The sequence below is a fragment of the Ascaphus truei genome, chromosome 3 (genome assembly GCF_040206685.1).
Source record: "Ascaphus truei isolate aAscTru1 chromosome 3, aAscTru1.hap1, whole genome shotgun sequence".
Taxonomy (NCBI): domain Eukaryota; kingdom Metazoa; phylum Chordata; class Amphibia; order Anura; family Ascaphidae; genus Ascaphus; species Ascaphus truei.
In genome coordinates, this window is record NC_134485.1 from 8,122,496 (window position 1) to 8,149,107 (window position 26,612).

Below are 26,612 nucleotides of genomic sequence, written 5' to 3' on the forward strand. Positions count from 1 at the left end.
AGCCTGAGGAGGGGCAAAGAGTAGGCAGCCTGAGGGGCAAACAGTGGGCAGCCTGAGGAGGGGCAAACAGCGGGAAGCCTGAGGAGGGGCAAACAGCGGGAAGCCTGAGGAGGGGCAAACATCGGGAAGCCAGAGGTTCAAAGAGCAGGCAGCCTGAGGGGCAAACAGTGGGCAACCTGAGGAGGGCAAACAGTGGGCAGCCTGAGGCCGGGAAAACAGCGACAGCCTGAGGGGCAAACTGCGGGAAGCCTGAGGAGCAAAGAGCAGGCAGCCTGAGGAGGGGCAAATATGAGGCAGCCTGAGGAGGGGCAAATAGGAGGCAGCCTGAGGAGGGTCAAACAGGAGGCAGCCCGAGGAGGGGCAAATAGGAGGCAGCCTGAGGAGGGGCAAACAGGAGGCAACCTGAGGAGGGGCAAACAGCGGCAACCTGAGAAGGGTCAAACAGGAGGCAGCCTGAGGAGGGTCAAACAGGAGGCAGCCTGAGGAGGGGCAAACAGGAGGCAGCCTGAGGAGGGGCAAACAGGAGGCAGCCTGAGGAGGGGCAAACAGGAGGCAGCCTGAGGGGCAAACAGGAGGCAGCCTGAGGAGGGGCAAACAGGAGGCAGCCTGAGGAGGGGCAAACAGGAGGCAACCTGAGGAGGGGCAAACAGGAGGCAGCCTGAGGAGGGGCAAACAGGAGGCAGCCTGAGGAGGGGCAAACAGGAGGCAGCCTGAGGAGGGGCAAACAGGAGGCAGCCTGAGGAGGGGCAAACAGGAGGCAGCCTGAGGACAGGCAAACAGGAGGCAGCCTGAGGAGGGGCAAACAGGAGGCAGCCTGAGGGATAAACAGCAGGCAGCCTAAGGAGGGGCAAACAGCGGGCAGCCTGAGGGGCAAACAGCGGGAAGCCTAAGGAGGGGCAAACAGCGGGAAGCCTAAGGAGGGGCAAACAGTGGGCAGCCTGAGGCTGGGAAAACAGCGACAGCCTGAGGGACAAAGAGCAGGCAGCCTGAGGGGCAAACAGCGGGCAGCCTGAGGGATAAACAGCAGGCAGCCTAGGGAGGGGCAAACAGCAGGCAGCCTGATGGGGCAAACAGCAGGCAGCCTAAGGAGGGGCAAACAGCGGGCAGCCTGAGGGGCAAACAGCGGGAAGCCTGAGGCTGGGAAAACAGCGACAGCCTGAGGGGCAAACAGCGGGCAGCCTGAGGGGCAAACAGCGAGCAGCCTGAGGGGCAAAGAGCGGGGGCAGCCTGAGGGGAGAGAGAAGCTGTGGGAGGAGAGATAATGGAGGGACGGGGTGAGAGAGAGATAATGGAGGGATGGGGTAGAGAGATATAATGGGGGATAGTGTGTGCGTGGGAGAGAGAATGGAGGGATGGGGAAGAGAGAGTTAATGGGGGATAGGGTGCGCGTGGGAGAGAGAATGGAGGGATGGGATAGAGAGAGATAATGGGGGATAGTGTGTGCGTGGAAGAGAGAATGGAGGGATGGGGAAGAGAGAGATAATGGGGGATAGTGTGTGCGTGGGAGAGAGAATGGAGGGATGGGGTACAGAGAGATAATGGAGGATAGTGTGTGCGTGGGAGAGAGAATGGAGGGATGGGGAAGAGAGAGATAATGGAGGATAGTGTGTGCGTGGGAGAGAGAATGGAGGGATGGGATAGAGAGAGATAATGGGGGATAGTGTGTGCGTGGGAGAGAGAATGGAGGGATGGGATAGAGAGAGATAATGGGGGATAGTGTGTACGTGGGAGAGAGAATGGAGCGATGGGATAGAGAGAGATAATGGGGGATAGTGTGTGCGTGGGAGAGAGAATGGAGGGATGGGGTAGAGAGAGATAATGGGGGATAGTGTGTGCGTGGGAGAGAGAATGGAGGGATGGGATAGAGAGAGATAATGGGGGATAGTGTGTGCGTGGGAGAGAGAATGGAGCGATGGGATAGAGAGAGATAATGGGGGATAGTGTGTGCGTGGAAGAGAGAATGGAGGGATGGGGAAGAGAGAGATAATGGAGGGATAGTGTGTGCGTGGGAGAGGGAATGGAGGGATGGGGAAGAGAGAGATAATGGAGGATAGTGTGTGCGTGAAAGGAAGGCAGGAAGGGGAAGGGCGCAGTTGGGGTGCAATTTGTTTAGAAATAATGTTTTAATGTGTCCCGGTTGTTCCTTTTGGATTCTGTTCCCCCTACAGTATGTATCACTTATTTCTGAGAAGCACGTCCCGCCTGCAGTTATATCCGCTCTCGTAGTGGCGAATATCACTAACAACCAAAAGTGAATCTATTGCTAGTGGACAAAGAAGTGCTCGTACTCTTACAATACATAAACAAGTCAATAAATGATTGAAATATAATAAAAACGATACGCCGCTCGGCCAAAGAGAATCGTTCTTCCATCCTTGCAGAAATGGATGGTGTTGTTGAGGGAGCACACAATCATATGTGAAGAATATAAATAATGTAACTATGTATTTGTAAAAATGTATTTGTCATCATAACTCTGTGCCCAGGACATAACTCTGTGCCCAGGACATAACTCGGTGCCCAGGACATAACTCTGTGCCCAGGACATAACTCTGTGCCCAGGACATAACTCTGTGCCCAGGACATATCTCTGTGCCCAGGACATATCTCTGTGCCCAGGACATATCTCTGTGCCCAGGACATATCTCTGTGCCCAGGACATATCTCTGTGCCCAGGACATATCTCTGTGCCCAGGACATAACTCTGTGCCCAGGACATAACTCTGTGCCCAGGACATAACTCTGTGCCCAGGACATAACTCTGTGCCCAGGACATAACTCTGTGCCCAGGACATAACTCTGTGCCCAGGACATAACTCTGTGCCCAGGACATAACTCTCAATGTCTTACTTCCCGGGAAAACCTTTCATAAATAAATAAATAAAAGAGAGAAACACACATAGTGCAGGATTGTTTAGCATAAGTAAGTATAGATATAGGATAAAGTATCTGTTGTCTAAACTTAGCATAGGTTGAACTTGATGGATGACGTCATTTTTCAACCTCATCTACTGTGTCACTATGTAACTGTCACTATGTCACTATGCAACTGTCACTATGTAACTGTCACTATGTCACTATGTAACTGTCACTATGTCGCTATGTCACTGTCACTATGTAACTGTCACTATGTAACTATGTCACTATGTAACTGTCACTATGTCACTATCACTATGTCACTATGTAACTGTCTCTATGTCACTATGTAAGTGTCACTATGAAACTATGCCAGTATGTCACTATATAACTGTCACTATGTTTCTAATCCAATACAATATGCTGAAAATATTATCTTTAGAAAGTGTGTAATGCCACCGCTCGCATGGCCCAGAAAGGACAGATGTCACTGAAAGGTATCTTTATGGAAGTCTCCCCGCCCGCCTCAGCCCCCATCTCCCAACCCCCTGGATCTCATGATGGTAATCGGAGATCGTACAGCCCCCTCAGGTCGTGATATTATGCAGTCTTCCCCAATCGTAATGTGATGCGGTCCCCGCAGAGGTAAGTGTTACGCAGAGAGATGTGTGTTTGTAACAAAACAACCCGAAACAAATCCACACTTACATATAAGTTACGTGCGTGGCTGCTCAGGCAGAATGAGCATCGGCATGGGTGGCGTGGCATCGTCCCCGTGGCTACAGCTGTAGGGAATCCCCACTTCCGGTCTCTGAGACCTTGCTTCAGAGTTTTAAGTAGCGGACAGAGGACGATCACGTGGGTTCCCGATCAGCTGACATAGGACGATCACGTGGGTTCCCGATCAGCTGACATAGGACGATCACGTGGGTTCCCGATCAGCTGACATAGGACGATCACGTAGGTTACCGATCAGCTGACATAAGACGATCACGTGGGTTCCCGATCAGCTGACATAGGACGATCACGTGGGTTCCCGATCAGCTGACATAGGATAATCACGTGGGTTCCCGATCAGCTGACATAGGACGATCACATGGGTTCCCGATCATCTGACATAGGACGATCACGTGGGTTCCCGATCAGCTGACATAGGACGATCACGTAGGTTACCGATCAGCTGACATAAGACGATCACGTGGGTTCCCGATCAGCTGACATAGGACGATCACGTGGGTTCCCGATCAGCTGACATAGGATGATCACGTGGGTTCCCGATCAGCTGACATAGGACGATCACGTAGGTTACCGATCAGCTGACATAGGACGATCACGGGGGTTCCCGATCAGCTGACATAGGACGATCACGTGGGTTCCCGATCAGCTGACATAGGACGATCATGTGGGTTCCCGATCAGCTGACATAGGACGATCACGTGGGTTCCCGATCAGCTGACATAGCACGATCACGTGGGTTCATGATCAGCTGACGCTGCGACCTGCAAGCCGGGTCTGGAAGTGGGGATTCCCTACAGCTGTAGCCCCGGGTAGATGCCGTCTACGCCGATGCTGTAGAGGGCTGTACGATCTCCGATTACCATCATGAGATCCAGGGCGGGCGGGGAGACATCCGTAAAGTTACCTTTCAGTGCCACCCATCCTTTCCGGGCCATGCGAGCGTTGGCATTGCCCACTTTCAGCATATTGTATTGGATTACAAACGATCCTTCACTATTTGTGTTTCTCTTTTATTTTTCACATACGGTTCTGCGCTCCCTAAACAGCAGCACAGACTTGTAATGCAAAGCTGCAGCCCCAACTCCAAGCGACGTAAAACACTGACTTTAATAGCAAAAATATAAGTGATTGCTGGATTATTTCACCATATTAAAAAAAAAAAAGTATATAAATACATTTCACATGTTGTAATAAAACATGCTGGATTGCTGTGTACACTACATACACGTGTACACATTAAAGGATGTAAATCAATCAATAAAATGAGAAAGCCTGTGAAGACATAGGGTGAGAAAGCTGCTTTTATCCGTCACTGGCGGCTTGCTGCAGAACTGTCTGCCACTGGAGAAGGGAATTCATTAACAGTTCAGAAGTACAAGCTCTCCCATTCGGAGAGTCGCCCCAGGGCCCCAGATAGGAAAGTTAATATGTAACATTTGCTTATATTATGTTGCACCTCCTATGGATACATGAATTCATACTTTAAAGCTGCAGTTCAATGCAATAGCTTATGTGGTTTTTTTTTTTTTTTTAATAAATCAGTTCTGTACTATGAGGAAATACTTGTAGCATTTAAAAAACAAACCAAATTTTTTTTAAAGACTTTTAATGTATTATAATGTAACAAGCATTTTTGTTTCTATAGCAACCATTTACAAAGTCACATCCCCTTCCTCTCCTGAGACAGGCTCTGGCACACCACTTTTGCCCCCTCTCTAGCAGTGCACCAATTGTATCTAGTGCCTGCCTGGTCACATGATCTTCCCCACAGAACTTTGCATCTTGGGTAATCTTCTGCAGCTCTAACAGCGATATAAAGAATCCCCGAGCAGAATTTTCAGCGATCGATTACAGGAGAACGGATCGATCTGCAGCCTAGCTAATCACGTGTCAGTGTGCAGATTGTATTGATGCACAGATTGAATGGGGAATTTATTTATTTAAACGGCAGCTTGAGCTGCATCAACATTTCCCCTTTTTTCTTTTTTTTGTATATGTAAAGCACGTGACAATATATCATTCTACATTCTTTCATAAACTAGCAATCGTTTGGCGCACCTGTTATTAATCTGCAACAATTCTGATTGTGTCCCTTCTAATTTTGTGCTGCAGTCTGTGACATGCTGCAGCTGAAATGTAACATTATATTTCCAAGTGTAACACATTATTGTTACAGCTTTCAGAGTAATAGACAGTCTGCTTTTTGGAACACAGAAAAAGATCTGCTTGTGATACTTTGTTGCCAAAGGGCAGAGCTAAAAAAAAGGTGTGTGTCAGAGCCTGTTTCAAAAGAGGAAGTGGATATGACTGTCTAAATGGTTGCTGTAGCAACCATTATAAGTTATAACGTTTTTGTGAAATGGTATCAGGCGTTTAAAAAAACTGCAGACAGTGTTATCTCATACTACAGAACAGATTTATTAAAATAAATATGTAGGATTTATCCCGTTTTGCTGCTTTAAGCACCGTAATTATTACCCTTTGAGTGACTGGCTTCTCCGGAGCTGAACCCCTTTAATTTCAGCTTCGAGGATCCCCTGCTTCCTGAGACACCTCCGTAGGGGGGTGCCTGTATCTCTGCAATGGTGACGCGTCACGTCACATGACCTCACTGTGTCATTTGATGCCGCGTTGCCATGGTGACGCCTTGCCGAAGACCCGGCTGGCAGCAGGTAAGGGATGTTACAGAGGCCTCACGCCTCCCCCGGCATTTAATTTAAACGCCTTGGGGAAGGGTGCGGGGCCTCTGTAACCGCCGCGCCCCCACCACCCCCCCTTGTTTGCGCACCCCTGCACTAAGTAGCACTTTTCATGCAACAGAAAAGAAGCCCATATTTATTAAGCCACGCAGATCCGCGCTGCGTGACATCTTATAACCCGCGCAACTGAATGGGCCAGAAAGGTACTCTAGCGTAAGTACTGTAACTGTCATAGAATAGCACTGCTTAGTAAATAAGGGCCATTGTATTGCCGCAGCACACATATTACTCCACCCAGATGTGCCCCTTTCTGTAGTTATATTATAATAATAATAATAATAATAATAATAATAATAATATGGATATATACATAATGAGGAAATAAAACAGAAAACAAAAGGGAATAAAACAGACAGTATGACGATACCTTTTATTGCACCTAAAGGCATCTCTATACCTTTCCTTTTATTTTCCTTTGTGTTTGCGTTTTCACATGAAATACTGCAATTTACCAACACAGCGACCCCGTATCCTGTGTCTGCAGTGAAAGCTATATACAAGCAAAGGGGGAGTTTCAGTGTTATCAATTTATAAATGGACTAACAACCAGCATAGAATATATCTGGCTTTCTATCAGCGTGGCGGAGTATTTCTGTGGCTGGCGTGTCTATAACTCAGGTAATTACTTCTGCTGACTGTGCTCTCATTACGCCGCCTGTATAACGACCACAACAATGAGTTTGAATATAAAAGTAAGCAACCACCTGATACAAAATCGCCATAAACAATCACAAGTTCACACCCTTCCGCAAACACACAAAGAAACACATCAACGTGAGCTCCGGTGAAACCCCTGACCTGGCTGAGCATGTAGACAGATGGAGAGACAGACGGATGAGTAACAGACGTGCGGATTAACAGAGAAGACACTGGGTACCTGGCATAATTTCCACTTCAAAACTGGGCAAGAGATCAGCAAGCACCCCTGTCTTGCCTAGAAGAGACAGAAGAAAGAAAAGGTTGAGAAGTTAGTGCAGGAAAACAACCTGTAGCCCTCGCATGAGAACGCTTCTTCTCACCGAGGTATCTATGTTCAGAAAAGAGACTGTGATGTTGCATAGTGTAAGCAAGAGAAGGTATTCCAGGTCTACACAACTGTTACATGATCTGCCGCACACCTCTCACACAGTATGTGTTTTCACATGGCCGTTTTCTCTCCCTACACCCAGTTTCCGAACCTTCTTCCCCATCAGCGTCCACCATCCGACCTCTCTCCCCATTCTCCAGTTTCTAGTGAAAATCCACCTGTTATCTGGATATGCCCTTAAAGAAAGGGTCATGGGGATCACTGTTACCCTTTATATAATATTAGGAAAACCAGCAACCAACCAAATCAAAAAGGAAACCAAAGTTATCGCCCAAATGTTGAATGCTACTAGATGCACAAATCGCCAAGAACTGGAAACAAGCTACCCCCCCCCCCCCATCTTAAAACCAAATAAACAATAAAATATGGCATACAGTTTATATGGAAAAACGTTCAGCATATCTGAATGGCTCCAGCACCTAAATGGCTGAGGTTTGGGCCCCTTGGTTTTGCAATGCAGGAATATCCCATATCTAGATTAAAACATTCTGAATGCTGTGATTTATGTTGTATTAAAAATGCTGTTCACTATACTATACATGTACAAATGCTGTCCCCTTCTCCCTTCCCTTAATCCTCCCCCAAATGTGATATTACCAACTATCTGTATCAATGTACCCCCTCCCCCCCTTTTTTTCTTTTATGTACCCTTTCCCCATAAACTTTGAAAACTATTCAATAAAAATGTAAGAAACAAAAAAAAAAGAAAGAAAATTCAGCTGTTTGGTGACGCCGCGTTGTATCTTGGAAACCCAAACGCACGCTCCTGTTATCACCGATAACTGATGTATTTACACGCGCACCTTCTGCGTCCATTCTGAAGAATGCCAAAACGGAAAGGCAGCAAAGACCATCTAATGACCAGCACATAACTAACTGCTATATTCTGTCTACTTACTGTGTACAATAAAGCCATGTGTACGTACGGGTGCCATGTACGAATAAAATAACAAACCACACCGCGGGGGCGAGTGCATTTTTTATACAGATTTCGGGGGGGGGGGGGGGGGGGTTCAGAAACCCCCATTGTAAATGGGAAGCCAGCTGGAAGCTCTGACGTAGAGATGACAACCGTTAAATTGCACTAGTTCAATGAAATATGTTAAATTAAATTATTAGTATTTATAATAGCATTAGGCAGCACAAATATACCCGGGAAATATCTTTGGTGGAAAAATCTCAGAGGTAGTTATTATGATTTATCGAAGAGCAATTTTAGTAGCCTATAAAGTTATTACAGCATTACGTTCAAACCCAGGAGCCAGAAAGATTCAAATTGAAGCTAAAGACACGAGTGAATATTGGAGACAACCCAATTATAGCATCATTTACACTCTGATAATATATATATATATATATATATATGATACAAACCAATCCAAAGACCAGTAAAGAGACAGCAGACCGCACAGGGTTAATCCAATAATATATATTCACAACATGAAATACACGTAAGCCAACGTTTCGGTCCCACAAGGAGACCTTCCTCTCTGTGGGACCGAAACGTTGGCTTACGTGTATTTCATGTTGTGAATATATATTATTGGATTAACCCTGTGCGGTCTGCTGTCTCTTTACTGGTCTTTGGATTGGTTCGTATCATACTTACTTTCTATGGGACTAGCATCTGCTATTACAACATTTTCAACTACAGTGTGCTGACTGAATTTCATGTGTATATATATATATATATATATATTTATTTCATAGCTCCGGACACACAATGAAACACATGCAGTGCTGTGCAGAGTAGACACAACGAGATCCTGCATTGCAGAGCATACAATTTATCTTTTTTTGGTGCTGGGAAAATTAAATGCCCAGTCACGTCTTTGTGTTGTTGTTACGATAGTGCAGGGGTGGCCAACTCCAGTCCTCAAGGGCCTCCAACAAGTCAGGTTTTAAGGATATCCCTGCTTCAGCGCAGTGGCTCAATCACTGACTGAGTTGGCCACTCCTGCAATAGACTATTTGGTCACTAATAACATTAAGAGAGCAGTTCCGCGATGCTCGATATTGAAATGTTTTTACTTACCTGAACTGTGGAGGCCACAGGGGGTGTTACTCTGAGCTGGTCCAGGAATCCCTAACCTCTAGGGCAGGGGGGTGCAAACTTTTCAGCCTGCGCCCCCCTACCTGCTTTCCTCCACCCCCCTCTCGCACCCCTCCTTACCTTCTCTTCTGCGTCAAATGACGCTGCCGAAGACAAGTTCAGGGAAGTTGAAGGGGCCTCTGCCACCGCCGCGCCCTCCCCAACCCCCCCCCCCCCAGGGCAATCTTGCGCCCCCCAGTTTGCTCACCCCATCTCTAGTGAACCACTGGTTCCTGAGATACACAAAATGGCTAAATGGTCCGGGCTCGCACCGGTGACCAATAGAAAGGTGCCACATCATCGGAGTTTGATATTGGGGACCCCCTGGGGCAATTCTATTTGTATTTACATACGATGAGTAAGCGGGGTTCCGCCGTCACAAGAGACGGTAACGTGTTCCCCAATGTCACAATACACGCCTAAATACTTCCATCGTTCTTAAAAGCGTGAAAACCGCTGAAGTGATGCAAACTAATGGAAATTTCAGTAAAAACAACCACGCAGCAGGATTTTGCGCATTGTTGAATACAGGAAGAGCATGTTTCACTCACAAGTCTATTGTTCAGAATACCCACTTCAGAGCTCAGTAGTTCAGATCTTTGAGCGAGAGTTACAGTTCCATACCACACCCAGGTAAGAGGCAACGTAAATAGCAGCTCCATTAAACAGCACCATGAACAAGCTACCGTCAATCTGGCAGTTCCAACACGGGGAGAAAAACCTGAACGCAAGCGCCCCCTGGTGGCATCGCCGTATGCTGTGAAAAAAAGAAAGTCCAGGGAGGGTTCTGTATATGGCCAAAAACCAGTCCTGTCAATCCAGGACAAAATGTAAATTACAATGCAATGTTAATACACTGATAGTTTAGAGCTCACATCCATTGATAATTACCTTCTAACGCATGAATCTCTGGCTCATAAAGAAACTTGTGTGGGCATTATTATGGGTCTTATTCAAGTCAAAACACAGAGCCCCAACTTCTTGGGTTCTCCAGGTTCTGAGCCACAAGGAATCGGCGCTGAATCATTTAACAAGCTTTCATTACAAGCGCAACCAGGCGTGGTCCCAAATACCCAAAGAAAGAAAGCGTCACACACAGTACACTAAGGTGTCGTCATTTCCAGGGAGAAGGATTGTCAGTCACAGCAGTAAAGTGATACACAATACCGACAGCTCCTTGTGTCCCCGAGCAAATGACTTCATCTCTGTGTGCAGATCACACAAATGTACTGTATACTGTAATACATTCTCTGTGTATAAGGGGTTCATTGCAAAATGATACTGTGTGTACTGCTGTGTATATTATCATCATCTTAGACAAATCTAATTATTCATGATTTCCATATTCCACAATACGCAATTATTATTATTTTTTTAAACATTACGCTCACCTCATACGTCAATGAGTATGATAGACATAAATACAAATAATAAGAATTAAAGCCACGGTGGAATGGATTCAGATAGTGCAGCCGTGTTCTTACTTATTATCTCTCCCGGCAGCGAGGTGGATTGATGTGACCTGTCGCCACACTAAGGGATTAATCACTCTCTGCGTGTCCCGCCCGGCAGCGCAATGCGCGCTTATTACTGCTTTGAACTATCTACTATATATTTGTGAAATCACTGTATGTCTGCGTCCCAAGGGTCAATCGCATTGGACCTTGGGCCTGTCACTCCTGCTCAGGCCATGCCCGCCCCCGCACACCTCTCATTGGCCTACGTCCAACACCAATGCCACACTGTCCCACCCCTCACTGACTCTCATTGGCCTGCGTCCAATGCCCGCCCCCGCACACCTCTCATTGGCCTGCGTCCCACCCCTCACTGACTCTCATTGGCCTGCGTCCAATGCCCGCCCCCGCACACCTCTCATTGGCCTGCGTCCAACACCAATGCCCTAATATTTCCACACTGTCCCACCCCTCACTGAGTTTTGGGAACGCTCAACCTGCTCTGGGGCCACGCTTCACAGCTATCAAAACCTTCACGTCTGCTACCACAGACTGCCGAATCAGGTACAGCAGTGTTTCCCAAACTGTGCGCCGCGGCTTGGCTAGAGGGGCGCCGCGATCAGGGCCGCCAGCAGCGGGAAACAAGGGCTGCTAGCTCATTTAAAAAAATAAAAAAAAAATAAAAAAACCTCTGAGGGGAAGCAGAGGAGCGGTCACGTGACCGCTCCCATCCAATGGGCACCAAGGTGTGTGTGTGTGTGTGTGTGTGTGTGTGTGTGTGTGTGTGTGTGTGTGTGTGTGTGTGTGTGTGTGTGTGTGTGTGTGTGTGTGTGTGTGTGTGTGTGTGTGTGTGTGTGTGTGTGTGTGTGTGTGTGTGTGTGTGTGTGTGTGTGTGTGTGTGTGTGTGTGTGTGTAAAACGGCCTGCAGGGTGTGTGTGAAAAACGGGCTGCAGGGTGTGTGTGTGTGAAAAACGGGCTGCAGGGGGTGTGTGTGTGTGAAAAACGGCCTGCAGGGTGTGTGTGTGTGTGTGAAAAACGGGCTGCAGGGTGTGTGTGTGTTGTGTGTGTGTGTGTGTGTGTGTGAAAAACGGGCTGCAGGGGGTGTGTGTGTGTGAAAAACGGGCTGCAGGGTGTGTGTTGTGTGTGTGTGTGTGTGTGTGTGTGTGTGTGTGTGTGTGTGTGTGTGTGTGTGTGTGTGTGTGTGTGTGTGAAAAACGGGCTGCAGGGTGTGTGTGTATGTGTGGTGTGTGTGTATATATGTGTGGTGTGTGTGTGTGTGTATATATGTATGTGTATGTGTGGTGTGTATATATATATATATATATATATATATATATATATATAATGTGTATGTGTGGTGTATATATATGTGTGGTGTGTGTGTGTGTATGTATGTATATATAGATATATATATGTGTGTGTGTGTGTGTGTGTGTGTGTGTGTGTGTGTGTGTGTGTGTGTGTGTGTGTGTGTGTATATATGTATGTGTGGTGTATATGGATGTGTGTGATGTGTGTGTGGTGTGTGCGTGTGAATATATTTATCAAAGTTGCACAATGTTAATAAATAATTTATTCTCACATGTCTTTTTTTTTTTCATTTTTAAATATTATATAATGTACACACACACACACACACACACACACACACACACACACACACACACACACACACACACACACACTGACAGCTACCAAGTGACAAACACACACAGTGATACCCGCCTCCCAAGCGCGCTTGCTGTCTCCTCTGCCAGGACAGCGAAAAGCTCCTGGTAGAGCGAGCGGCAGCAAGCAAGAGCGAGCAGCAGCACCTAAGCGCTTACTATGTCCCAGGCCAGAGGAACTATAGCAGCGCTGATTACAGATGCAGGGGCTTTGTGCATCTGTTCAGCCCGGCTCAGCGACGCTGAGAGAGGGAGGCCCAGCGCGCACGCTGGAGGAGCAGCACCGGGAGACTGAGAGAGAGAGTGATGTCAGAGAGAGAGAGAGAGAGTGATGTCAGAGAGAGAGAGAGAGTGAGGTCAGAGAGAGAGAGAGTGAGGTCAGAGAGAGAGAGAGTGAGGTCAGAGAGAGAGAGAGAGTGAGGTCAGAGAGAGAGTGAGGTCAGAGAGAGAGTGAGGTCAGAGAGAGAGTGAGGTCAGAGAGAGAGAGTGAGGTCAGAGAGAGAGTGAGGTCAGAGAGAGAGAGAGGGAGGTCAGAGAGAGTGTGAGGTCAGAGAGAGTGTGAGGTCAGAGAGAGAGAGAGAGAGTGAGAGAGAGAGTGAGGTCAGAGAGAGAGAGAGTGAGGTCAGAGAGAGAGTGAGGTCAGAGAGAGTGAGGTCAGAGAGAGTGAGAGTGTGTGAGAGAGACACCAACTGCGCACTGCAACTGTTAGGTATGTATATACACCTTTGTTTTTACTTTGGGCGCCGCGTAAAAATCCTGATCGCCTTGGGGAGCCTTGAAAAAATTCTGATTGCCTTGGGGAGCCTTGAACCGAAAAAGTTTGGGAACCACTGAGGTACAGAATCTACACACAACGCACAAACACAGCACACACACACATTCACACAACACCAAACACTGCAGACTGCCTCTTCAAACCCCCCCTCCCCTCCACGCCACACATCTCCCTCCCGCAACCGGACCGCGAGGCCGCGGCCTCCACTCACACACCATGGCAACGATGTCCCTCCCCCTATCCCGCTACCTCACACAGTGTAGCTCCCGCGAACCGCACAGCACGCCACATCTCCTGCACCTCACACAGCTCCCTACCGCAACCAGACCGCGAGGCCCCCTACCCCGCTACACCATGCCACCAATGTCCCTCCCCCTATCCCGCTACCTCACACAGTGTAGCTCCTGCGGACCGCACAGCACGCCTCACATCTCCTGCACCTCACACATCTCCCTCCGCAACCGGACCGCGAGGCTCCCTACCCCGCTACACCATGCCACCAATGTCCCTCCCCCTATCCCGCTACCTCACACAGTGTAGCTCCCGCGAACCGCACAGCACGCCTCACATCTCCTGCACCTCACACATCTCCCTACCGCAACCGGACCGCGAGGCCCCCTACCCCGCTACACCATGCCACCAATGTCCCTCCCCCTATCCCGCTACCTCACACAGTGTAGCTCCCGCGGACCGCACAGCACGCCTCACATCTCCTGCACCTCACACATCTCCCTCCGCAACCGGACCGCGAGGCCCCCTACCCCGCTACACCATGCCACCAATGTCCCTCCCCCTATCCCGCTACCTCACACAGTGTAGCTCCCGCGGACCGCACAGCACGCCTCACATCTCCTGCACCTCACACATCTCCCTACCGCAACCGGACCGCGAGGCCCCCTACCCCGCTACACCATGCCACCAATGTCCCTCCCCCTATCCCGCTACCTCACACAGTGTAGCTCCCGCGGACCGCACAGCACGCCTCACATCTCCTGCACCTCACACATCTCCCTCCGCAACCGGACCGCGAGGCCCCCTACCCCGCTACACCATGCCACCAATGTCCCTCCCCCTATCCCGCTACCTCACACAGTGTAGCTCCCGGAACCGCACAGCACGCCTCACATCTCCTGCACCTCACACATCTCCCTACCGCAACCGGACCGCGAGGCCCCCTACCCCGCTACACCATGCCACCAATGTCCCTCCCCCTATCCCGCTACCTCACACAGTGTAGCTCCCGCGGACCGCACAGCACGCCTCACATCTCCTGCACCTCACACATCTCCCTCCGCAACCGGACCGCGAGGCCCCCTACCCCGCTACACCATGCCACCAATGTCCCTCCCCCTATCCCGCTACCTCACACAGTGTAGCTCCCGCGAACCGCACAGCACGCCTCATCTCCTGCACCTCACACAGCTCCCTACCGCAACCAGACCGCGAGGCCCCCTACACCGCTACACCATGCCACATATGTCCCTCCCCCTATCCCGCTAGCTCACACAGTGTAGCTCCCGCGAAGCGCACAGCACGCCTCACATCTCCTGCACCTCACACATCTCCCTACCGCAACCGGACCGCGAGGCCCCCTACCCCGCTACACCATGCCACCAATGTCCCTCCCCCTATCCCGCTACCTCACACAGTGTAGCTCCCGCGGACCGCACAGCACGCCTCACATCTCCTGCACCTCACACATCTCCCTCCCGCAACCGGACCGCGAGGCCGCGGCCTACACTCACACACCATGGCAACGATGTCCCTCCCCCTATCCCGCTACCTCACACAGTGTAGCTCCCGCGGACCGCACAGCACGCCTCATCTCCTGCACCTCACACAGCTCCCTACCGCAACCGGACCGCGAGGCCGCGGCCTACACTCACACACCATGCCACCAATGTTCCTCCCCCTATCCCGCTACCTCACACAGTGTATGACAACACCTACCACTGGAAATCAGATGTTCGTTGAAATAAAATATGTTTTCCTAACGATTTTACTGTCTGTATAATGTACACAACACTCACCCACACAAAACCCCCTCATACACACACGCAAACATCCTGTCATTCTATGCCACACACTACACTCAAAAACATGCCATTTTTAACATGTGTATGACCAACAACACGCACTCACACACGTCACACACACAACATGCCTCATACACACACACACGCCATCACACACCATCACACACCAGCAACACACACACATGCTCTCACACACACCACACACCATGCCACCGATGTCACTCCCGCTATCCCGCTACCTCACACACTCTACCTCCCACGGAACAACCAGCACGCCTGACATCTCCTGCACCTCACACATCTCCCTCCGCAACCGGACCGCGACGCCGCGGACTACAGTCAAACAGCATGCCACCAATGTCACTCCCGCTACCTCACACACTGTATGACAACACCTACCACTGAAACTCAGCTGTTCCTTACAATAAAATATGTTTTCCTAACAATTTCACTGTCTGTATAATCTACTATATATTTCTGAAAGCACTGTATGTCTGCGTCCCAAGGGCCAATCGCATTGCACCTTTGGCCTGTCACTCCGGCTCAGGCCATGCCCGCCCCCGCACACCTCTCATTGGCCTGCGTCCAACACCAATGCCACACTGTCCCACCCCTCACTGACTCATTGGCCTGCGTCCAACACCAATGCCACACTGTCCCACCCCTCACTGACTCATTGGCCTGCGTCCAACACCAATGCCACACTGTCCCACCCCTCACTGAGCTACCACTTCCCTGTCCCACCCCTCACTGAGCTTTGGGAACGCTTTGCATTTGCAGCACCTAATCCTCAACCCTCACTGCTCTGGGGCCACGCTTCACAGCTCTCAAAACCCTCACCGTCTGCTACCACAGAACTGCCGAATCAGGTACAGAATCAGCTACACACAACACACGATAACACCAAACACTGCACACACAGACATTCACACAACACCAAACACTGCACACTGCCTCTTCAAAACACCACCCTCGACCCCCCCCCCGGTCCACGCCACAGATCTCCCTCCCGCTACCGCAGACCCTCTACGGGCCGCGGCCTACACTAAAACACCATCGCCACCGGCCCACACGCCACACATCTCCCTCCCGCTACCTCAGATACTCTACGGGCCGCGGACCGGCCCGCACGCCACAGATCTCCCGCCAAACAACATCGCCACCGGCCCGCAACGCCCCCAACAAACAAACACACACTATGCTAGGTACTCACTTCGGCACCGGCCCGCACGGAGCTTCTCCGAAGGCCACCACACGCCACACATCTCCCGCCAAACACCATCCGCACCGGCGCCGGGGGAGCGCGAGTCACGGGGGACCAAGCGGGCGCCGGGGGGGTGGGGGGGGAGCGCAAGTCACGGGGAGGGACAGTGTGTGTGGGGGGGAGGAACAGTGTGTGTGGGGGGAGGAACAGTGTGTGTGTGGGGGAGGGAGGGACATTGTGTGTGTGTGTGTGGGAGGGGAGGCAGTGTGTGTGTGGGGGAGGGGGGGCAGTGTGTGTGTGAGGGAGGGGGGGGCAGTGTGTGGGGGGGGGGAGGGGGGGACACTGTGTGTGTGCGTGTGTGTGTGAGGGGGGGGGACAGTGTGTGGGGGAGGGGGGGCAGTGTGTGTGTGGGGGGTTGGCAGTGTGACTCCCGGGCAACGCCGGGTCTCTCAGCTAGTGCTAAATAAAATGAAATGAAAAGAGGGCATTTTTTTTGTCTTGGGAACACAACAAAGGGAAACAAAGAACAAGGCGGCGTGCAGATAAGTACATGACAAGTCACGCGTTCACTTGCGTCGCACCCCAAAAAATAAATAAATACAGGTGGGGTTACTTCTTCCCGACCTGTGTCACGGTCAGATCGGACCCTTCAGCATCAGAATCCAGGCGGAGAAAGACTTCATTATGACAATGTGGATTGATGCAGGGGCGCTCAACTCCAGTCCGCAAGCCCCACCAAACAGGTCAGGTTTTCAGGATATCCCAGCTTCAGCACAGGTGGCTCAATCAGAGTCTCAGTCTAAGGGGCCTATGCAGAGAGCAGCGCTAATAGCAATCTCGCCATTTTCCGGCGAAAATCGAGCTGAAAGCAGCAGAAAAAGGCAAGTTTTAAAAAAAGCGCCATTTTTTTTTTGTTCTTGAAATTCGCCGCGCGGCTGATCTCTCCAGTTTTTTTTTCTGCCGTATGCAGAGAGCCGCGAACGCCATCTAGTGGCTGTTCGCGCCAAAAAAATGGCGCGATTTTCAACATTTTTCCTCTCCACCAAGAAGCTGGCGCTCCGCGGCCGGTGGAGGGGGGAAAAAAATCGATTTTTCCCCCACTAGTTTCAACAGCGCTTATAGCGCTCACAGCGCTGGTTGAAACTCTCCATATGCAGAAAGGATTGTCAATGCAGTTTTATGCCCTTTCTGCATATGGAGAAAAAAACTCTCCAATAAAGCTAAATTTTATTTCCCTCTCCAATTATAATTAGCGCTGCTCTCTGCGTGAGGCCCTAAGACTGAGCCACCTGTGCTCAAGCAGGGACTGATTGAGCCACCTGTGCTGAAGCATGGGACTGATTGAGCCACCTGTGCTGAAGCTGGGATATCCTGAAAACCTGACCTGTTGGGGGGGATTTGAGGACTGGAGTTGAGCCCCCCTTGATTAGTATACCGTCAGGGCCCCGCGGGATCTCTGCCCCCCCTCGCCTTCCACAGGTCCCAGACCCTGCGCACGTATTAAGAGTGCTCATTGTATAGATCAATGCACCGTACACCTTCAGGTTATTCATTCAGTGGGGGATGAGCAGCAGCAGCAGCAGCAGCAGCAGCAGCAGCAGCAGCAGCAGCAGCAGCAGCAGCAGCAGCAGCAGCAGCAGCAGCAGCAGCAGCAGCAGCAGCAGCGTGCCACCAGGTCTCCAGCAGTGATCACATGTGCACCGCCGCCCCCTGGCTGCCGGAAACAGAAGTGGAGCGGTCTGCCGGTCAGACCCTGGAAAACAAGCGTTCCTGAGGAGGAGCGCCTTGTACGTCCCAGGTAATTCATAAGGGCACGGAAACGGTGAATGGGCTCTTACAGATCTCAGCGCCAATCCAGTAACTGCTTTTCTTTTATAAAGTTGTGGAAAGCAGAAGTCATACTAGTGTAAATTCATTCACAAAGTGTAATATGAGCCAGTTCCCCGAGGCATTGAAACTAAGTACCCAACGGATTGTTATGCCATTAAATTGATGCATATGTAACCCCCTGTGTGATACACGCAACACACTCACACTGCCCCCTGGCAGGTTCCTCCCCAGTGTGCTATGTACATGTGTAACCCCCTGTGTGATACACGCAACACACTCACACTGCCCCCTGGCAGGTTCCTCCCCAGTGAGCTGCGGACATGTGTAACCCCCTGTGTGATACACGCAACACACTCACACTGCCCCCTGTGTGATACACGCAACACCCTCACACTGCCCCCTGTGTGATACACGCAACACACTCACACTGCCCCCTGTGTGATACACGCACCACCCTCACACTGCCCCCTGTGTGATACACGCAACACCCTCACACTGCCCCCTGTGTGATACAAGCAACACACTCACACTGCCTCCTGTGTGATACACGCAACACCCTCACACTGCCCCCTGTGTGATACACGCAACACACTCACACTGTCCCCTGTGTGATACAAGCAACACACTCACACTGCCCCCTGTGTGATACACGCAACACCCTCACACTGCCCCCTGTGTGATACACGCAACACACACACTGCCCCCTGTGTGATACACGCAACACACTCACACTGCCCCCTGTGTGATACAAGCAACACACTCACACTGCCCCCTGGCAGGTTCCTCCCCAGTGTGCTATGGACATGTGTAACCCCCTGTGTGATACAAGCAACACACTCACACTGCAGGTTCTTCTCCAGTGTGCTGCGGACATGTGTAACCCCCTGTGTGATACAAGCAACACACTCACACTGCAGGTTCTTCTCCAGTGTGCTGCGGACATGTGTAACCCCCTGTGTGATACAAGCAACACACTCACACTGCAGGTTCCTCTCCAGTGTGCTGCGGACATGTGTAACCCCCTGTGTGATACAAGCAACACACTCACACTGCCCCCTAGCAGGTTCCTCTCCAGTGTGCTGCGGACATGTGACTGGTGATGGACATAATAGCAGCCAATGAAAAGGCTGTGGAAGAAGTGGGACTAAGAGGGAGAGGAGCCTTTAAGAGGAGTGACTAGGGCCGCCAACACGGGGGGGAAAGTCGGGACAAGTGTCCCGGGCCCAGTAGCTGCGGGGGGCCCGGCAGCCGGACAAAGCAGTTGGGCCCGACCTCTGACCGGGCCCAACTTTTTTTGCCCTGCTACCGGTCCTCTTGTTGCCACCAGGCCCCTCTCTCCCCAGATGTGGGCCTCCCTCACTGACACTAACATTGTCCCACTTCGAGCCTCTGATGTCGGTGCGTGCCGGGCCTCTCTAATGCCAGTGCACGCGGGAAGATTCCAGCGCACGCCGTCAGACAGGCCCGGTGCGCTCTGAAGTCAGAATACCTGACCTGTTGACGTCCCTTGAGGACTGCAGTTGCCCACCCATGCCATAGATGAAGTGCAGAAAGCTGCGATCACAAAGATATGGCCACCACACCGCTTCACCGGGAGTGTGGCTTATTGAAGCTATATCCGTGTTTGTGCTGTTCCTGGTATGAGAGATATCAATATTATCCCGAGGCCGGTCAGTCCTCGATAATCATCTAATATCAATAAGTAAGGTGTCAAATGTATAGCTACAGTGTGCCTCTGAAATGTGCCAGCATAAGTGCTTACTATTTGTACAATAAACATTACAAAAGACTAACTATGAGTGGTCTTTTGTTTACTCTGCTTTTAAAGTGATTACAATGGTTAACCCCCTACTCACACACTTTATATGCATTTGGGTGTTACAAGGGATGAAGTTACCTTAACTCAAATATTTGATGGGTCTTTGACACTCCAAATGAGTCAATTGACTCTGCTAAAGATAGTGTACAAAGGATGGGCTTCTCTTGAGTTTAGAAGTGTGTCACTCTCCTGTAATGGGAATGATATCTCTGGTTGATATAACTATAACAGTGGCTTGAATAAAGCACGCGCTATGTTTTACATCAGGAATAGAAATGGGAGGATGTCACAGTGATTAAGTATGTCATCTGAATGTTAGAAGCAACGCCATGTTAGTGTGTCACACACGCGCGTTACTTTTAGGTGAATGTGTGGCACAGAGAAACAAAGCGTACTGCTGATTCAAACACAGAATGGGGCACCAGGTGCAATAGATCGTAACAAGCACTTGGCTAACTTCTCTAAATTGGTCAAGTGGAAAGGACAAGGCGGACAGAACGGACAACATACAGTGTGTGGCCAAAATGGTGATTATCGCCCTGCGCAGAAAACAGATGCGAATGGTTTAATGTTCACCATGACCTTGGAATAAAACTGTACGGCAAGCAGAGAGGGACACGTCCACGTGAGGAGTGGGATTGGATTGTTACAGACACATACGGCAAGCAGAGAGGGACACGTCCACGTGAGGAGTGGGATTGGATTGTTACAGACACATACGGCAAGCAGAGAGGGACACGTCCACGTGAGGAGTGGGATTGGATTGTTACAGACACATACGGCAAGCAGAGAGGGACACGTCCACGTGAGGAGTGGGATTGGATTGTTACAGACACATACGGAAAGCAGAGAGGGACACGTCCACGTGAGGAGTGGGATTGGATTGTTACAGGCACATACGGCAAGCAGAGAGGGACACGTCCACGTGAGGAGTGGGATTGGATTGTTACAGATACATACGGCAAGCAGAGAGGGACACGTCCACGTGAGGAGTGGGATTGGATTGTTACAGATACATACGGCAAGCAGAGAGGGACACGTCCACGTGAGGAGTGGGATTGGATTGTTACAGATACATACGGCAAGCAGAGAGGGACACGTTCACGTGAGGAGTGGGATTTGATTGTTACAGACACATACGGCAAGCAGAGAGAGACACGTCCACGTGAGGAGTGGGATTGGATTGTTACAGACACATACGGCAAGCAGAGAGGGACACGTCCACGTGAGGAGTGGGATTTGATTGTTACAGACACATACGGCAAGCAGAGAGGGACACGTCCACGTGAGGAGTGGGATTGGATTGTTACAGACACATACGGCAAGCAGAGAGGGACACGTCCACGTGAGGAGTGGGATTGGATTGTTACAGACACATACGGCAAGCAGAGAGGGACACGTCCACGTGAGGAGTGGGATTGGATTGTTACAGACACATACGGCAAGCAGAGAGGGACACGTCCACGTGAGGAGTGGGATTGGATTGTTACAGACACATACGGCAAGCAGAGAGGGACACGTCCACGTGAGGAGTGGGATTTGATTGTTACAGACACATACGGCAAGCAGAGAGGGACACGTCCACGTGAGGAGTGGGATTGGATTGTTACAGACACATACGGCAAGCAGAGAGGGACACGTCCACGTGAGGAGTGGGATTGGATTGTTACAGACACATACGGCAAGCAGAGAGGGACACGTCCACGTGAGGAGTGGGATTTGATTGTTACAGACACATACGGCAAGCAGAGAGGGACACGTCCACGTGAGGAGTGGGATTGGATTGTTACAGACACATACGGCAAGCAGAGAGGGACACGTCCACGTGAGGAGTGGGATTGGATTGTTACAGACACATACGGCAAGCAGAGAGGGACACGTCCACGTGAGGAGTGGGATTGGATTGTTACAGACACATACGGCAAGCAGAGAGGGACACGTCCACGTGAGGAGTGGGATTGGATTGTTACAGACACATACGGCAAGCAGAGAGGGACACGTCCACGTGAGGAGTGGGATTTGATTGTTACAGACACATACGGCAAGCAGAGAGGGACACGTCCACGTGAGGAGTGGGATTGGATTGTTACAGACACATACGGCAAGCAGAGAGGGACACGTCCACGTGAGGAGTGGGATTGGATTGTTACAGACACATACGGCAAGCAGAGAGGGACACGTCCACGTGAGGAGTGGGATTGGATTGTTACAGACACATACGGCAAGCAGAGAGGGACACGTCCACGTGAGGAGTGGGATTGGATTGTTACAGACACATACGGAAAGCAGAGAGGGACACGTCCACGTGAGGAGTGGGATTGGATTGTTACAGGCACATACGGCAAGCAGAGAGGGACACGTCCACGTGAGGAGTGGGATTGGATTGTTACAGATACATACGGCAAGCAGAGAGGGACACGTCCACGTGAGGAGTGGGATTGGATTGTTACAGATACATACGGCAAGCAGAGAGGGACACGTCCACGTGAGGAGTGGGATTGGATTGTTACAGATACATACGGCAAGCAGAGAGGGACACGTTCACGTGAGGAGTGGGATTTGATTGTTACAGACACATACGGCAAGCAGAGAGAGACACGTCCACGTGAGGAGTGGGATTGGATTGTTACAGACACATACGGCAAGCAGAGAGGGACACGTCCACGTGAGGAGTGGGATTTGATTGTTACAGACACATACGGCAAGCAGAGAGGGACACGTCCACGTGAGGAGTGGGATTGGATTGTTACAGACACATACGGCAAGCAGAGAGGGACACGTCCACGTGAGGAGTGGGATTGGATTGTTACAGACACATACGGCAAGCAGAGAGGGACACGTCCACGTGAGGAGTGGGATTGGATTGTTACAGACACATACGGCAAGCAGAGAGGGACACGTCCACGTGAGGAGTGGGATTGGATTGTTACAGACACATACGGCAAGCAGAGAGGGACACGTCCACGTGAGGAGTGGGATTTGATTGTTACAGACACATACGGCAAGCAGAGAGGGACACGTCCACGTGAGGAGTGGGATTGGATTGTTACAGACACATACGGCAAGCAGAGAGGGACACGTCCACGTGAGGAGTGGGATTGGATTGTTACAGACACATACGGCAAGCAGAGAGGGACACGTCCACGTGAGGAGTGGGATTTGATTGTTACAGACACATACGGCAAGCAGAGAGGGACACGTCCACGTGAGGAGTGGGATTGGATTGTTACAGACACATACGGCAAGCAGAGAGGGACACGTCCACGTGAGGAGTGGGATTGGATTGTTACAGACACATACGGCAAGCAGAGAGGGACACGTCCACGTGAGGAGTGGGATTGGATTGTTACAGACACATACGGCAAGCAGAGAGGGACACGTCCACGTGAGGAGTGGGATTGGATTGTTACAGACACATACGGCAAGCAGAGAGGGACACGTCCACGTGAGGAGTGGGATTTGATTGTTACAGACACATACGGCAAGCAGAGAGGGACACGTCCACGTGAGGAGTGGGATTGGATTGTTACAGACACATACGGCAAGCAGAGAGGGACACGTCCACGTGAGGAGTGGGATTGGATTGTTACAGACACATACGGCAAGCAGAGAGGGACACGTCCACGTGAGGAGTGGGATTGGATTGTTACTGGCACATACGGCAAGCAGAGAGGGTCACGTCCACGTGAGGAGTGGGATTGGATTGTTACAGGCACATACGGCAAGCAGAGAGGGACACGTCCACGTGAGGAGTGGGATTGGATTGTTACAGACACATACGGCAAGCAGAGAGGGACACGTCCACGTGAGGAGTGGGATTGGATTGTTACAGACACATACGGCAAGCAGAGAGGGACACGTCCACGTGAGGAGTGGGATTGGATTGTTACAGGCACATACGGCAAGCAGAGAGGGACACGTCCACGTGAGGAGTGGGATTGGATTGTTACAGACACATACGGCAAGCAGAGAGGGACACGTCCACGTGAGGAGTGGGATTGGATTGTTACAGACACATACGGCAAGCAGAGAGGGACACGTCCACGTGAGGAGTGGGATTGGATTGTTACAGACACATACGGCAAGCAGAGAGGGACACGTCCACGTGAGGAGTGAGATTGGATTGTTACAGACACATACGGCAAGCAGAGAGGGACACGTCCACGTGAGGAGTGGGATTGGATTGTTACAGACACATACGGCAAGCAGAGAGGGACACGTCCACGTGAGGAGTGGGATTGGATTGTTACAGACACATACGGCAAGCAGAGAGGGACACGTCCACGTGAGGAGTGGGATTGGATTGTTAGACACATACAGAAAGCAGAGAGGGACACGTCCACGTGAGGAGTGGGATTGGATTGTTACAGACACATACGGCAAGCAGAGAGGTACACGTCCACATGAGGAGTGGGATTGGATTGTTACAGACACATACGGCAAGCAGAGAGGGACACGTCCACGTGAGGAGTGGGATTGGATTGTTAAAGACACATACGGCAAGCAAAAGAGGGACATCTTCACGTGAGGAGTGTGATTGGATTGTTACAGGCACATACGGCAAGCAGAGAGGGACACGTCCACGTGAGGAGTGGGATTGGATTGTTAAAGGCACATACGGCAAGCAGAGAGGGACATGTCCACGTGAGGAGTGGGATTTGATTGTTACAGACACATACGGCAAGCAGAGAGGGACACGTCCACGTGAGGAGTGGGATTGGATTGTTACAGACACATACGGCAAGCAGAGAGGGACACGTCCACGTGAGGAGTGGGATTGGATTGTTACAGACACATACGGCAAGCAGAGAGGGACACGTCCACGTGAGGAGTGGGATTGGATTGTTAGACACATACGGAAAGCAGAGAGGGACACGTCCACGTGAGGAGTGGGATTGGATTGTTACAGACACATACGGCAAGCAGAGAGGTACACGTCCACGTGAGGAGTGGGATTGGATTGTTACAGACACATACGGCAAGCAGAGAGGGACACATCCACGTGAGGAGTGGGATTGGATTGTTACAGACACATACGGCAAGCAAAAGAGGGACATGTCCACGTGAGGAGTGGGATTGGATTGTTACAGGCACATACGGCAAGCAGAGAGGGACACGTCCACGTGAGGAGTGGGATTTGATTGTTACAGACACATACGGCAAGCAAAAGAGGGACATGTCCACGTGAGGAGTGGGATTGGATTGTTACAGACACATACGGCAAGCAGAGAGGGACACGTCCACGTGAGGAGTGGGATTGGATTGTTACAGACACATACGGCAAGCAGAGAGGGACACGTCCACGTGAGGAGTGGGATTGGATTGTTACAGACACATACGGCAAGCAGAGAGGGACACGTCCACGTGAGGAGTGGGATTTGATTTTTACAGGCACATACGGCAAGCAGAGATGGACACGTCCACGTGAGGAGAGGGATTGGATTGTTACGGACACATACGGCAAGCAGAGAGGGACACGTCCACGTGAGGAGTGGGATTGGATTGTTACGGACACATACGGCAAGCAGAGAGGGACACGTCCACGTGAGGAGTGGGATTGGATTGTTACAGACACATACGGCAAGCAGAGAGGGACACGTCCACGTGAGGAGTGGGATTGGATTGTTACAGACACATACGGCAAGCAGAGAGGGACACGTCCACGTGAGGAGTGGGATTGGATTGTTACAGGCACATACGGCAAGCAGAGAGGGACACGTCCACGTGAGGAGTGGGATTGGATTGTTACAGGCACATACGCAAGCAGAGATGGACACGTCCACGTGAGGAGTGGGATTGGATTGTTACAGACACATACGGAAAGCAGAGAGGGACACGTCCTCGTGAGGAGTGGGATTGGATTGTTACAGACACATACGGCAAGCAGAGATGGACACGTCCACGTGAGGAGTGGGATTGGATTGTTACAGACACATACGGAAAGCAGAGAGGGACACGTCCACGTGAGGAGTGGGATTGGATTGTTACAGACACATACGGCAAGCAGAGATGGACACGTCCACGTGAGAGTGGGATTGGATTGTTACAGATACATACGGCAAGCAGAGATGGACACGTCCACGTGAGGAGTGGGATTGGATTGTTACAGACACATACGGCAAGCAGAGAGGGACACATCCACGTGAGGTGTGGGATTGGATTGTTACAGACACATACGGCAAGCAGAGAGGGACACGTCCACGTGAGGAGTGGGATTGGATTGTTACAGACACATACGGCAAGCAGAGAGGGACACGTCCACGTGAGGAGTGGGATTGGATTGTTACAGATACAT

At 50.7% G+C, this 26,612-nt stretch overlaps 1 protein-coding gene across 9 annotated transcripts in view; it reads right to left on the reverse strand.

Annotated features, from left to right (window-relative positions):
• The window catches only part of ILDR2 (immunoglobulin like domain containing receptor 2), a 321,823-nt gene that overhangs the window by 34,486 nt on the left and 260,725 nt on the right, over positions 1-26,612 (reverse strand). For 5 of the 9 annotated variants that reach the window (XM_075593591.1, XM_075593592.1, XM_075593595.1 and 2 more), the window contains one exon: positions 7,231-7,287. The exons of the other annotated variants lie outside the window; for them this stretch is intronic. In XM_075593591.1, the coding sequence (XP_075449706.1) occupies positions 7,231-7,287 (57 nt within the window). The remainder of the gene's footprint in view (positions 1-7,230; positions 7,288-26,612) is intronic. 9 annotated transcript variants of the gene reach the window in all.